The sequence below is a fragment of the Balaenoptera borealis genome (assembly GCF_965194805.1).
Source record: "Balaenoptera borealis genome assembly, chromosome: 2".
NCBI lineage: Eukaryota > Metazoa > Chordata > Mammalia > Artiodactyla > Balaenopteridae > Balaenoptera > Balaenoptera borealis.
In genome coordinates, this window is record NC_138867.1 from 114703077 (window position 1) to 114713668 (window position 10592).

Here is a 10592-nt window from a genome sequence, read left to right on the forward strand (position 1 = left end):
GAAAGCTGGAGGGAGGCACTTTCAAGCATCCTATGCACGGGAGAGCAGAAAATCTGATGCAGACCATTTGTGTGTTTTGCTATAGGAAAATGCAAAGCTGGTAGAGTGAATTAATTCTGAGACAGACAATAGAGTGGGGCCCCGGGCAGGGTCATTCAGGAGACACAACTTTTTCCTTGGATCTTTTAGCAGAAGCAACTCAGTTCTGAGCCCTCATAACTTCCGAAGATTTCTTGGAAGACTCTTTGTCTCTGCTCTGAGGGCAGTTAGAGAAAGCATCCGACTTTTCAGAACCTTCTGAAAAGGAGCCTTTTTATCTGCAAGAGGGCTCCTTGACCATAGCTGGACTTAGCAATGACTGCTGGGGACCCAGCGTCTGACTCTGTGGATCCAACTCATCAGGACATGTGTGTGAGGAGGGAAACATTTCCACAAGGGAAAAATGCTATTAGTGGCCTTACTTTTGGCCTCTGCTTCTATTCACCTCCTAAACAGATATGATTTCTCTAACGCTATAGAATACTATTTTCCTGAACCCATTTCTACCTCCTCCTTGTAAATAATTATATTCATGAAAAGGGGAAACCAATGAAAAAAAAAATTGGTCTTAATGTGGGGTAACTTATGAGCTGGGGGAACAGGCAGCAACTGCATTTTAGGAACTATCTCTTGTAATTATCCACATTCTGAGATTTAAAACAAAAGCCGCTACTGGCCTGTGCTGTTAGCTAATTGTCAGACAACAGACAAACACACCACAGCCAGAAAAATCCCCACTGAGTTTGGGCGGCTGATTTCTCTGGCAGCAAATGAAAGCTTTGGCTGTTGCCCCTGGCTAGCTGAGCAAGCCAGGACTGAGTCCGCCGCGTGCCCCCCTCTGTGGACACTGCTGGCACAGCGTGGTGTTGGGTGGGGGGAGGGAGAGGTGAGGACACCCTCACAATTTTAGGCAGCTGCACACCCATCCAGGGACACCACACCAGCATAATTCATCCCATACCTCCCAGCCAGGGTGATCCCAGCCTCAATGAACAACAGTTTGGAGGCATTGTTTACAAATCAATTTCCCCCTCTAAATAGGCTGTTATAAGAGTGGACCCTTCTGCTTGCCCAGCCTGGGCCCACCTGTCACTGGGACTTCCTAGCCAGTGGTCACACTGTATTGATCTTTTTAATCCCCTCTCTTTGAAACACAGAGCCAGCTGATGTGGAGCTCCTCAAAAGAAAGACTCTCCCACCGCCCCTACCTCTACAGGTAGCTGCATATCGGGGCTAATTCCCCACTAAAAAGTCTTAATTGGCTTATGGGGAGCCTGAAAGATCTCCCTTGTGTTTACAAGGTGAAAGGAAATGATGGATCTCAAATGCCCTAGTCTCTCTTTATCCAGTTCTTGGTGGAAATCAGGTGCATTTTATTTTTAATTGTTTTGAGATAGGACTGGAGTTTTGAAGGTGGGTGGGGATAGTGTTTCAGTTTAGTGGTTGAACAGCGAGTGGAAGGGAAGAAAAATCCCAGAGACACCAACATTAGGCAAGAAGCTTGGTGACTTATTTTCTTTTTTATTTAGTTTTTATTTACACGAAATATCTGCAGTACAAAAATGTAAACTTTGATAGCTCATAATAATAGAATAAACTCTTTATGTACAAAAATACATTTTCATATGAATGAAGCATCTTGAATAAATTAAAGTACTCTCCAGCTCAGTGCCTGAATAGCTACGCAAGAGTCTCGGGTTCTTCCTAGAGCAAGCCTGCAGTGGTGGGGGTCAGGATCCATAATGCATGAAGCCCACTCCTTGTCTCTCCTTTTTAAGCCTTTTCATTGTATTGTCAGCCGGCTCAAACCGAATTTTCATGCTCGTTTTTCTTCATTAGAGTTCTACAAATTGTAAAATTGACTTTTCACCTCGTCTTCAGGAACTGATCTGTCCCTTTTCTAAATCACACTGAAGTGGTGGCTGGGGTCAGCTCTGAGCCAGCCACAAAGGAGGTTTTGTGGTGTTCAGAAAGTGCAAAAGGAAAGGCCGTCTAGGGGCGGGCAGGAGGGGCCCGGGGCTGAGGGCTGGAGAAACAGACTAAGGGCCATCCACTGCGAGGGTGCAGCGACCTAACAAGCGGCTCAGGTATCCCCCACCCCTTTAAAGCTCCCGTTTCCTTCCTCTGCCTGGACCTGGGGTCCCAAGGCCACAACTGGGCCCCCACCTACTGTCCGTCGCCTGGGAGAGGGGGACGGTAACGATATTCAAAAGGGGCCCTAGTGGTAAGGGATGAAACAGGGCGTCGTGTGGAGCAAGTCTTTGGGCAGGCCCGGGAAGGAAAAAAGCGGGTCGCCAGGGCCATAGGTGAAGTCTTCGGAGGCGGCGGGGCTACTGGGGTCAGAGAGTGGCGAGGCGGCAGCGGCGCAGGGGGAGGCGGCGGCCCCGGAGCCCCAGGACTCCGCGTCGCTGGCGGGGCTGGGGGGCCCGGGGAGGCAGGGGGCACACTGCGGCGGCAGGAGGCGCTCTCGGGCACCGCCCCCGGGCAGCCCCTGGTCGGCCAGGCGCAGAGTCTCGGCCAAAGCCCAGATGTAGTTGTAGGCGAAGCGCAGCGTCTCGATCTTGGTGAGCTTGGTGTCGTCGGGGAAGGAGGGCAGCACGCTGCGCAGCGCGTCCAGCGCCGCGTTCAAGTTGTGCATGCGGTTGCGCTCGCGGTCGTTGGCCTTGACGCGTCGGCTCCTGCGCAGCGAGTGCAGCAGCGCCTCGGAGCGCACCCGCGCGCGGCCCCTGCGCCGACGCCGCTCCTGCTCGTCGTCCTGCGCACGAGGAGTGTCCGACGCCCCGGGAATCCCGGGTGAGCCCTTGCGGGCCGTCATGGGCGGCCCCGAGACGGACATGGGCTGTTGGAGCCTGGCACAGTCCTCCTCGTCGGTGAGGAAGCCGGACAGGTCGCTGGTGCTGCTGCTGCTGCTGGCGCAGTCGAGGTCCGAGAGGCTGGTCTCCAGAGGGCCTGGCATCGTGGCGTTGTGCAAGACCGATGGACAGCTAAGAGGGCGCTTAGAGGGCAGGAGCCCGGGCTGAGGGCAGGGCGGTCGGGGCGCACTTACGTTCCGGACGGCCCGGGTCTACTCTGTGCCGGCTGCGGGCGCCAAGGGCTGGAAGGGCGCAGGGGCGCACCGGGAACTTGGCCTCAACTCCTCGCCTCGCCTGCAGGGGCCACGCTCCCGCCGGTCTCCCGAGTGATCTCGCCGGCGATCAGATCAGCTCGTGTGAGTACCGAGTGTGGCACACGACCGGCCTCAGGACCCCTTAAGTACTCGGCACAACAATGGGCGCCCCCCTCCCTAGCCACCTCCGCCCCCGAGGCAGCCCCCGTGAATGGAGCTTGGCGGCAGGTCAGCCCCGTGCGGCGCCCGGGTATTTGCATAATTTATGCTCGCGGGGGGCCACCCCGCCCCTCCCCCCTCCCGGAGCGTGCCCGTAATTACCGCGGGCCAATCGGCGGCGTCCCGCGGCCCCGGGGCGGTCTCCGGGCTAACCCGGCCCGGGCGTCTCTAGGCAGTGAAACGGAGGCGGGGGCGGCCGGCGATTAGCCGCCGAGGCACGCTCCTCCAGGGGCGGGCCGGGAGCCCCTAGCTGGGGTGGGATGGGGAGGCGGGGCGCTGGGCGGAAAGTGTGAGCCGCGCAGCGAGTTGCGAAAACCTGGAGCCCGCTGGGAGCCTGGGTTAGCTCCCTCTCTCAGGCTGCTGAGTGGCTGCGTGACTTTGGTCTAGTGATATGACTTCACTTTCCCCATCTGTAAAATGGGGCACAAGTCTACCCTGTTGAGGATGATGTAAGATGATGTTCTTCGGATACTTGGCAGGGCGCTTCTGTGACCGAGCGCCCCAGGAATGGTTGCGAGATGCAGCGCCCTGAGAACCCAGGGAAAACCCTATTTAAGAAAACCAGAGAGTGGCCGGGTGTGGCTCAAAGGGCAGAGGGCGGAGCTAGGCACCTCTGCTTCGTCCAGGTTGGTGAAGAAGTAGGGGAATGGCTCTATTGACCTTCACCTAGGGCAGGGTGCCGGCGCGCGGGGGGCAGCGAGGAAAGCGAAGGCATGGATGCTTTCCCAAGTTGGGTGGCGTCTTGGCCAAACCCCCGTAACCCTCCAACTACCCTCCGCCCCCAACACTGTCCGAAGATTCTTAAAGTAACAGAGGCATGCGAATCCCCTTCCCTCCGGGAGCCCTTGCTGCTTCCCCCAGCGCCCACCCTCACCCCTCTTTGTGCTGCGTCTCTTGGAGCGGCGCTTGCAGCCTCTGAGACCCTCTCAGGTTCGTGAGCCAGCGAGGCTTTCCCGGCCCAGGAGAGACGGTAGCAAGCACTCAGTGGAGCCCCTCTCCCTCTTAGTGAGGTAAAAGCGCCCATCCTAGCAGAAGGTTTCCACTCTGCATGTTAGAAGTAGCTTCTCTCTGGTCACCAATGCTGGCTCTGGAGCGATAGAGACCCAGACACCTCCAACTTTGTGCTTCGGGGAAAATAGTCACTAAGGAACAGCACCAGATTATGGGGGTGGGGAGTTAAAAACAAAATGAACACCTTTCAGAAAAGTTTCAGCCTCCTCACCATATCTCAGTGGTGGCCTTGGGCTTGGTGCCTGACCTGTCCTCAGAGCCCGAGTGACTCTGCCTGGGACACTGTCCCTTTCTGAAGGGATGCCATCTGGAGGCAGATTCCATCTTGGGTGGCTGACCAGTGCTTGTCTTTTTTTTTTTTTGCTGCACCCCGCAGCTTGTGGGATTTTAGTTACCCAACCAGGGATCGAACTCGGGTGCTTGGCAGAGCACAGAGTCCTAACCACTGGACTGCCAGGGAATTCCCTGACCAGTGCTTGTCTTCCAGCTCACTGGACTCGACTCAGCCCTTCCTTCCCTGCTGCTGCACCCCACACATACTTGAACCTGAGGGGAAGGCTGGACATGTATACAAGGGCTCTAACAGGTTTGCTAGAAGTTACAAAAGTGACTTTAATCAGCTTAAGCGAGAAAGGGAAATTGATAGGTAATACTGGGCATCTCAAAGAACCCAAAGGCTGCTGGCATTTGTGTGATCCTGCAGGAGCCCGGAGTCCTCACTCTGCTTTTTGTCCTGTGTCTCTCTCCCTGTATCAGCTTCCCCATGGACCCAGCACGTTCCCACCAGCCTCGACCTGATGACACCTCTGGGCCCCTATGTTATTTTCTTGAGACTGCTGTAATAAATTCCCACAAACTAGGGGTCTTAGAACAACAGAAATTTATTCTCTCACAGCTCAGGAGGCCGGAAGTCTGAAATTAAGGCATCAGTATGGTTGGCTCGTTTTGCAGCTCTGAGGGAGAATCCGGTCAGTGCCTCTTCTATCTAGCCTCTGGTGACTCCTGGCAACACTTGGCATTCCTTGGCTTCTAGATGCACCACTTCAACGTCTGTATTTTTCTCCTTTGTGTTTCTGTGTCTTCTTTTCTGCCTCTTGGCCACTTGAATTTAGGACCCACCTTTATCCAGGATGATTTCATCTTGAAATCCTTACCTTAATTCCGGCTGCAAAGACCTTTGTTCCAAATAAGTTCACATTCTTAGGTTCTGGGCTGACATATCCTTTGGGAGCCACTATTCAACATACTACAGCTTCTTTTCCAAATTACTAGAAGAGAGAATCTGTTTGGTCAAGGGAACAGAGTCATCCGAATGGCCATTTGTCATTTCTTGACTGCCTTGCCCCTGAACATCCTTCCCATTGAGGAATGTGAATGCATGAACACCTCTCTCCCCATTCCTGGCAGTTAGGGTGTGGCCATGTGATTTAAGTGGGTTAATTGCATGCCCCACTTGGAACTTAGGCTCTGAGCTGGTGACAGTTCAGAGTACACTTGTGTTGTAGCAGCAGCTTAGAAGGGCAGTGGCCAGTGGTGGCAGAGGTGGCCAGGAACCAGTGGGTGTCCTGACCTAGCTTTTCCCTGAGCGTTTTCAGCTGTGGTTCTGCACCTCCTTCCCCCCACACCCCCATTTTCCAAGCCTGGTTCTCCAGCCTACCCACTGATTGCATGAGAACCTCCATAGTAGGCCTTTGCCAGTAGGGCTTTTTTGCTTGAGTTGGTCAAGCTTGATGTCTGTGGTTTGCTAAATAAGGCACCAAGTTAAACACTAAGGTTGCCAAAGCATAGAGAAAGAGGCAACCCATATACCATATTGCTTGCCTATTCTGGGCCAAGCACTGTGCTAGACACTGGGGTGACGGGGGGTGGGGAACCTGGCTGATGGGGGGGCCATTGGCTCTGAGTCTCATAAGCCTAGGGTTCAAGGTCGGCAGAACCCTTGGAATTTATTCATCCATCTGCTGCACCTTGTACATGGGAAACTGGGGCAGCAGATGGGGAGGTCTTTTCTCCAGGTAACCCAGGGATTACTGGTGGTCAAATTAGGACCAGATTCAGGGGTCTTTTCAGCCCCCATTCCATATTTTTACATCACAATTAATCAGTAAATACACAGTAAACACCTACTGCATGCCACCTGCATGGTGCCAGGTGCTCTGTGGAGAGTCAGGCAGAGCTATAGTCTTGGGGCAGGGGAGACATGGCCACAGAAAGGTGACCTGCCACTGGCTGAGAGAAGTACTGGGGGCCCACTAAGGGAACAGATCTGAAGAGCACTGTGCACCCATCAAAGGGGAGGGGATGGTCAGGGAAGGCTTCCTGGGAGAGGGGGACTTGAGGAGGCCTTGAAGGGTAGATGGGATGTGAATAGACAATCTAGGTAGAAGGTAGGGGTAAGGATGACTGTGGCAGCCAGTCTGAATGGGGCTTCTTTGGGGGTCTAGTTGATGAGGTTAGGGGACAGTTGTGATAGGCCTTGAATGGCCATGGCGATCTTTCTCCTTCCTTTCTGTCTCCTCTCCTGCTGCTTCTCTCTGAGCAGGGCTGTCACAGTTGTTCCAGTGGTTTATTGCACAAGGGCATCCAGGGCAAGTCGGGGCTAAAATCTAGCTTCTCCAGCACTTGCTAAGCCATGCTTTTCACATGTGCACAAAGGCACCTCATGAGCTAGCGGTGACTCTGTGCTCTCTCCTGCCTTTGTCCCCCACCTCTGCCAGAGCCTTACTGACCTGACCAGGCAGGCATCTTAGCCTTGCCCTGTCTGCTCCTGGCTTTGGGGCAGTGCATGGGGCAGCTCCTCTCTGGACATTAGTGCCTGTCCCTTGTGTTTTGAATAAGTAAGTGCATCTGAGGCTTGGGGGCCCTTCCTACAAGTGACCCACAAGGATGGAGCTGAACCCTGGGAAGATGAGAATGAGATGGTAGCTTAGGCTCAGACCTGCTCTCTATGAGGCTCAGAACTTTCTCCTTGAGAGAAAACAGCTGGGCCCCTTATAGGAGGACATATATCCTTGCTGGGGGAGATAAAAATTTCTCCTACCCCCATAATCCCTTGGAGCCTAGTACAGAGCACATCTGTGGAAACCCTCATTCTCAGAGCACAATAGGATATGATGTGAGCATGTAATAAAACCAACCATAGCAGGCACTGAGGTGGTGAGGGCTGAGCCAGGCGTTCTGGCTGCCTGATGTGTGAGCCATTCAGCTGCCAATGTGTGGGGGGTGGAGGAGGGCGGGGTACAGATATTCCAAGGGACTGGATTAAGCCAGAGTTTCTCACACTGTGGTCACCTGAGGTGGTAGTGATGACGGGGGGCCCCACCCCGGATGCCCAGAATCATAACCTCTGGAAATCTGGACCACATGCTGAAGTCACTGTTGACTTATACCTAGAGCCTCTGTTTGCCCTTCATATTGGAATAGATATCTTGCTTTAGCATCCACCCTTCTATCCTGTGCTTGCCTAAGCCCTTGAGGCAGCTTGGGTGTGTTCCTGTGACACCTCAGAGGAAGTCCAAGTGATGCCAAGACGGGGGCTCCTCCTGCGACTTTGCCTGCCTGTCTGACAACTGGGGGTGTAAGGAGAGAGGAGGATCCTGGAAAGGTGTGCAGGTGCACACTAGAAGGTGAATACCTGTTCAAGGCGGCTCTGGAGGTCTGACTCAAGACCACTGTGGAACCAGCAGGGAGGTGATTTCGGTTCCTTCTTGAGAGGATCCTTCTGATGTCAACACACTGATGAAGGGAGCAGCTTTATGGAGAGATGGGAGAGAGAGGCTCTCAGTGTTGAGCAAGGCCAAAATAGGAGAAAATAGTGGCAAATTATAAATATTTATATGGAATAGATTAGTGTGGTTAGTACATAAAAATACAAAGCAGTCTGTGCTGTTCCCAAGACAATTTCTGGATTTTAAATGAACATTTAATTATAGTGCCTGTAGGCATGAAGATCCAGGGATGGATCAGATTTAAATTTGTGGTTGCCCATCTTCCTCCTCCAGTCCCCGTCAGTGTCTCAGTGACCACATGTAGACTTCAATCACAGTTAGTACCCGCAGCCCACAGCCCTTCTGAGGTCATGAGGCTGAGCCAAGTGGCCCCCTTGCCATCCTCCCTTTCAGTTGTCGTAAACACATAAGCCCAAGGTTGAGCAAACTATCTTTTAGAGGTGCTGTGTTAGGAATGAGGCTGAGGGATTAGTGTCCTGTAATTACAAGTGCTGGGATGGTAATCTGCATGTGTTGGAGTGGGGAAGGACACTATTGCATTTCATAATTTCCCTCCAAATTGTTTTAGCTGAGATTAATTATTCCGCATCCACTCCAATTGATTAGACAGAATATTAAGAGTGCTCTGGCACCTACATGTATCTGAATGTTGTGAGATTACAGGCAAAGTTCTTTTCTCACAGTATACCTGAGCTCTCAGGGGCAGTTATGACAGGAGAGGTGAATGGTGCTGGCACCTAACTAAGCCACTCATCCATCCGGGTTTGGCCATGGACAGCGCACAGCACTGAGTTTATAAGGTCACTGGACAGTGCTGATGTCCACAGGGGTGGCCTTGATGGGAATTTTTACACAAAGTAAAGCTATGGAGAGGGCCACCCTTTCTAAACAAAATTGCTCCCTCCATTTCCATCATCCTTTTCTTCCTGGAGCTACCTGGGGGGAGGGGACAGCATTGGTTTCGTGGGTGGCATTTTGGAAAGAAAATGTCGTAATCTTTTTAGAAAAAAGGAAGAAAAGGTGCAGCTACTCAAGAGGACGGGATGAAGGATGATGTGGGCCCCAGAGGTGTGCAGTGTTCCTTTCAGTCGGTTAAATACACCCGCAGATATGCGTTTCCATCTGAGAGAAGCAGGGTGGGGTTGGGGGAATGGAAAGGAGAAACAATTCCCTATTTTCTTTACTGATGACCCATGACAGTTGTGGAAGGGGGGGGCAAAAGGGGGGGGCAACGAGGCAGGAGGGGGGAAACAGAGGGGTCTTTCAGTGACAGAGCAAGGAAAATGGCAAATTATCCATGGTTTCCAGAAATCCGTGGAGGCCCCTTCGGCCCCTGCCCTGCTAAATACAGTGCTGGCTGTATGCATTTCCCACCTCGGAGATGTCTGCTTGAGTATTCTTTGGCACTGTGCGCTGACGTGTTTGGTTGTGTACAGTCTGCCTATGTGTGGGATGAATCTTGGCCTCCAGGGGAAGTCCTGGTACAAATCTACTTTATTCTAGTGCTGAGGAAGAAATGCCCTCCAAAGACACGCTGGGCAACTCTGCAGCCAGATAAATTCTTTCCACAAGAATTTTTCAAATTCGAATGGAGTTAGTTCTCAAGCCTGTGTGTGGGGCAGGGGGGCAATACGTGCTTGGGGTGGCCCCAGGTTTGAAGTGTGTTTTTTAGTTTGGGCCAGTCTTGGGTGAAACAATGTCCTTTTTGTGCCCAGAGTAGAGTGGGGGAGGCGAAGGGGATGTGCACACTTATGCACGGAGGGCCCGCAAGGGTGCAGGCCCTGAAATGAAGAGGGAGCAGGCAGAAGGTGCTCACCCCCGCCCCTCCTCAGCTGCGAGGCCTGCAATCATTCTCACATCAGCTGCTTGAGGCTACCAATCAATCCAGAACCTCCTTCAAAGCCTCTGAATTTTGCTTTTGTAGATTTTTTGAAGTCAAGTCTTCTGGGCTTAGATCAACACACACACACACACACAACATAACCCCTGCTGTCGCTGTCACAAGATTTAGCTCCCCAAATCCAGGCTGCACCTGCCACAGGATATTGCTAAAGCCAGAGTTAATTTCGCTGAGCAGTTTCATCTTGGTCTGCTTCATGTCTTTGAATTCTTAAGAACGTCTTCAGTTGAGATTAAAAAAATCACCCCCCCCCACAAGATGCTTGTGAGTCAACTGTGGGAAAACTGTGTGATGTGTGAGCGTATTCTCTTTGGTGTGTACAAAAGAAGTCGCAGGGAGATTCATCCGAACGGAATTTAACTACTGGGTTAGGGAGAGAATTCAGATATAAACACAGAGAATGGAGAAATAGCTAAAGTGTTTGCCTTTTTGCTTTTCTCTACCTTAATGCTAGGCTACATAAAGTCACGTTGGGTTCGAACACAATGCATTTTGTTTGTAGTAATTAAAATGTTTTAATGAGACAACCATAAAATCCACCATTAATTATTTTATTTCAAACACTTCTGCCTTCTTTTGAACCAGGTCT

The 10592-nt window shown here is 52.2% G+C and overlaps 1 protein-coding gene across 1 annotated transcript; it reads right to left on the bottom strand.

Moving 5' to 3' along the window:
* Positions 1-2257: 2257 nt before the first annotated feature.
* Positions 2258-3190, bottom strand: NEUROG1 (neurogenin 1; the record flags this gene model as incomplete). Its single annotated transcript, XM_082380427.1, has 1 exon — positions 2258-3190. Exon 1 carries the CDS (start codon positions 2993-2995, stop codon positions 2258-2260), a length of 738 nt encoding a protein of 245 aa, XP_082236553.1. The 5' UTR covers positions 2996-3190.
* Between the last annotated feature and the right edge of the window lie 7402 nt (positions 3191-10592).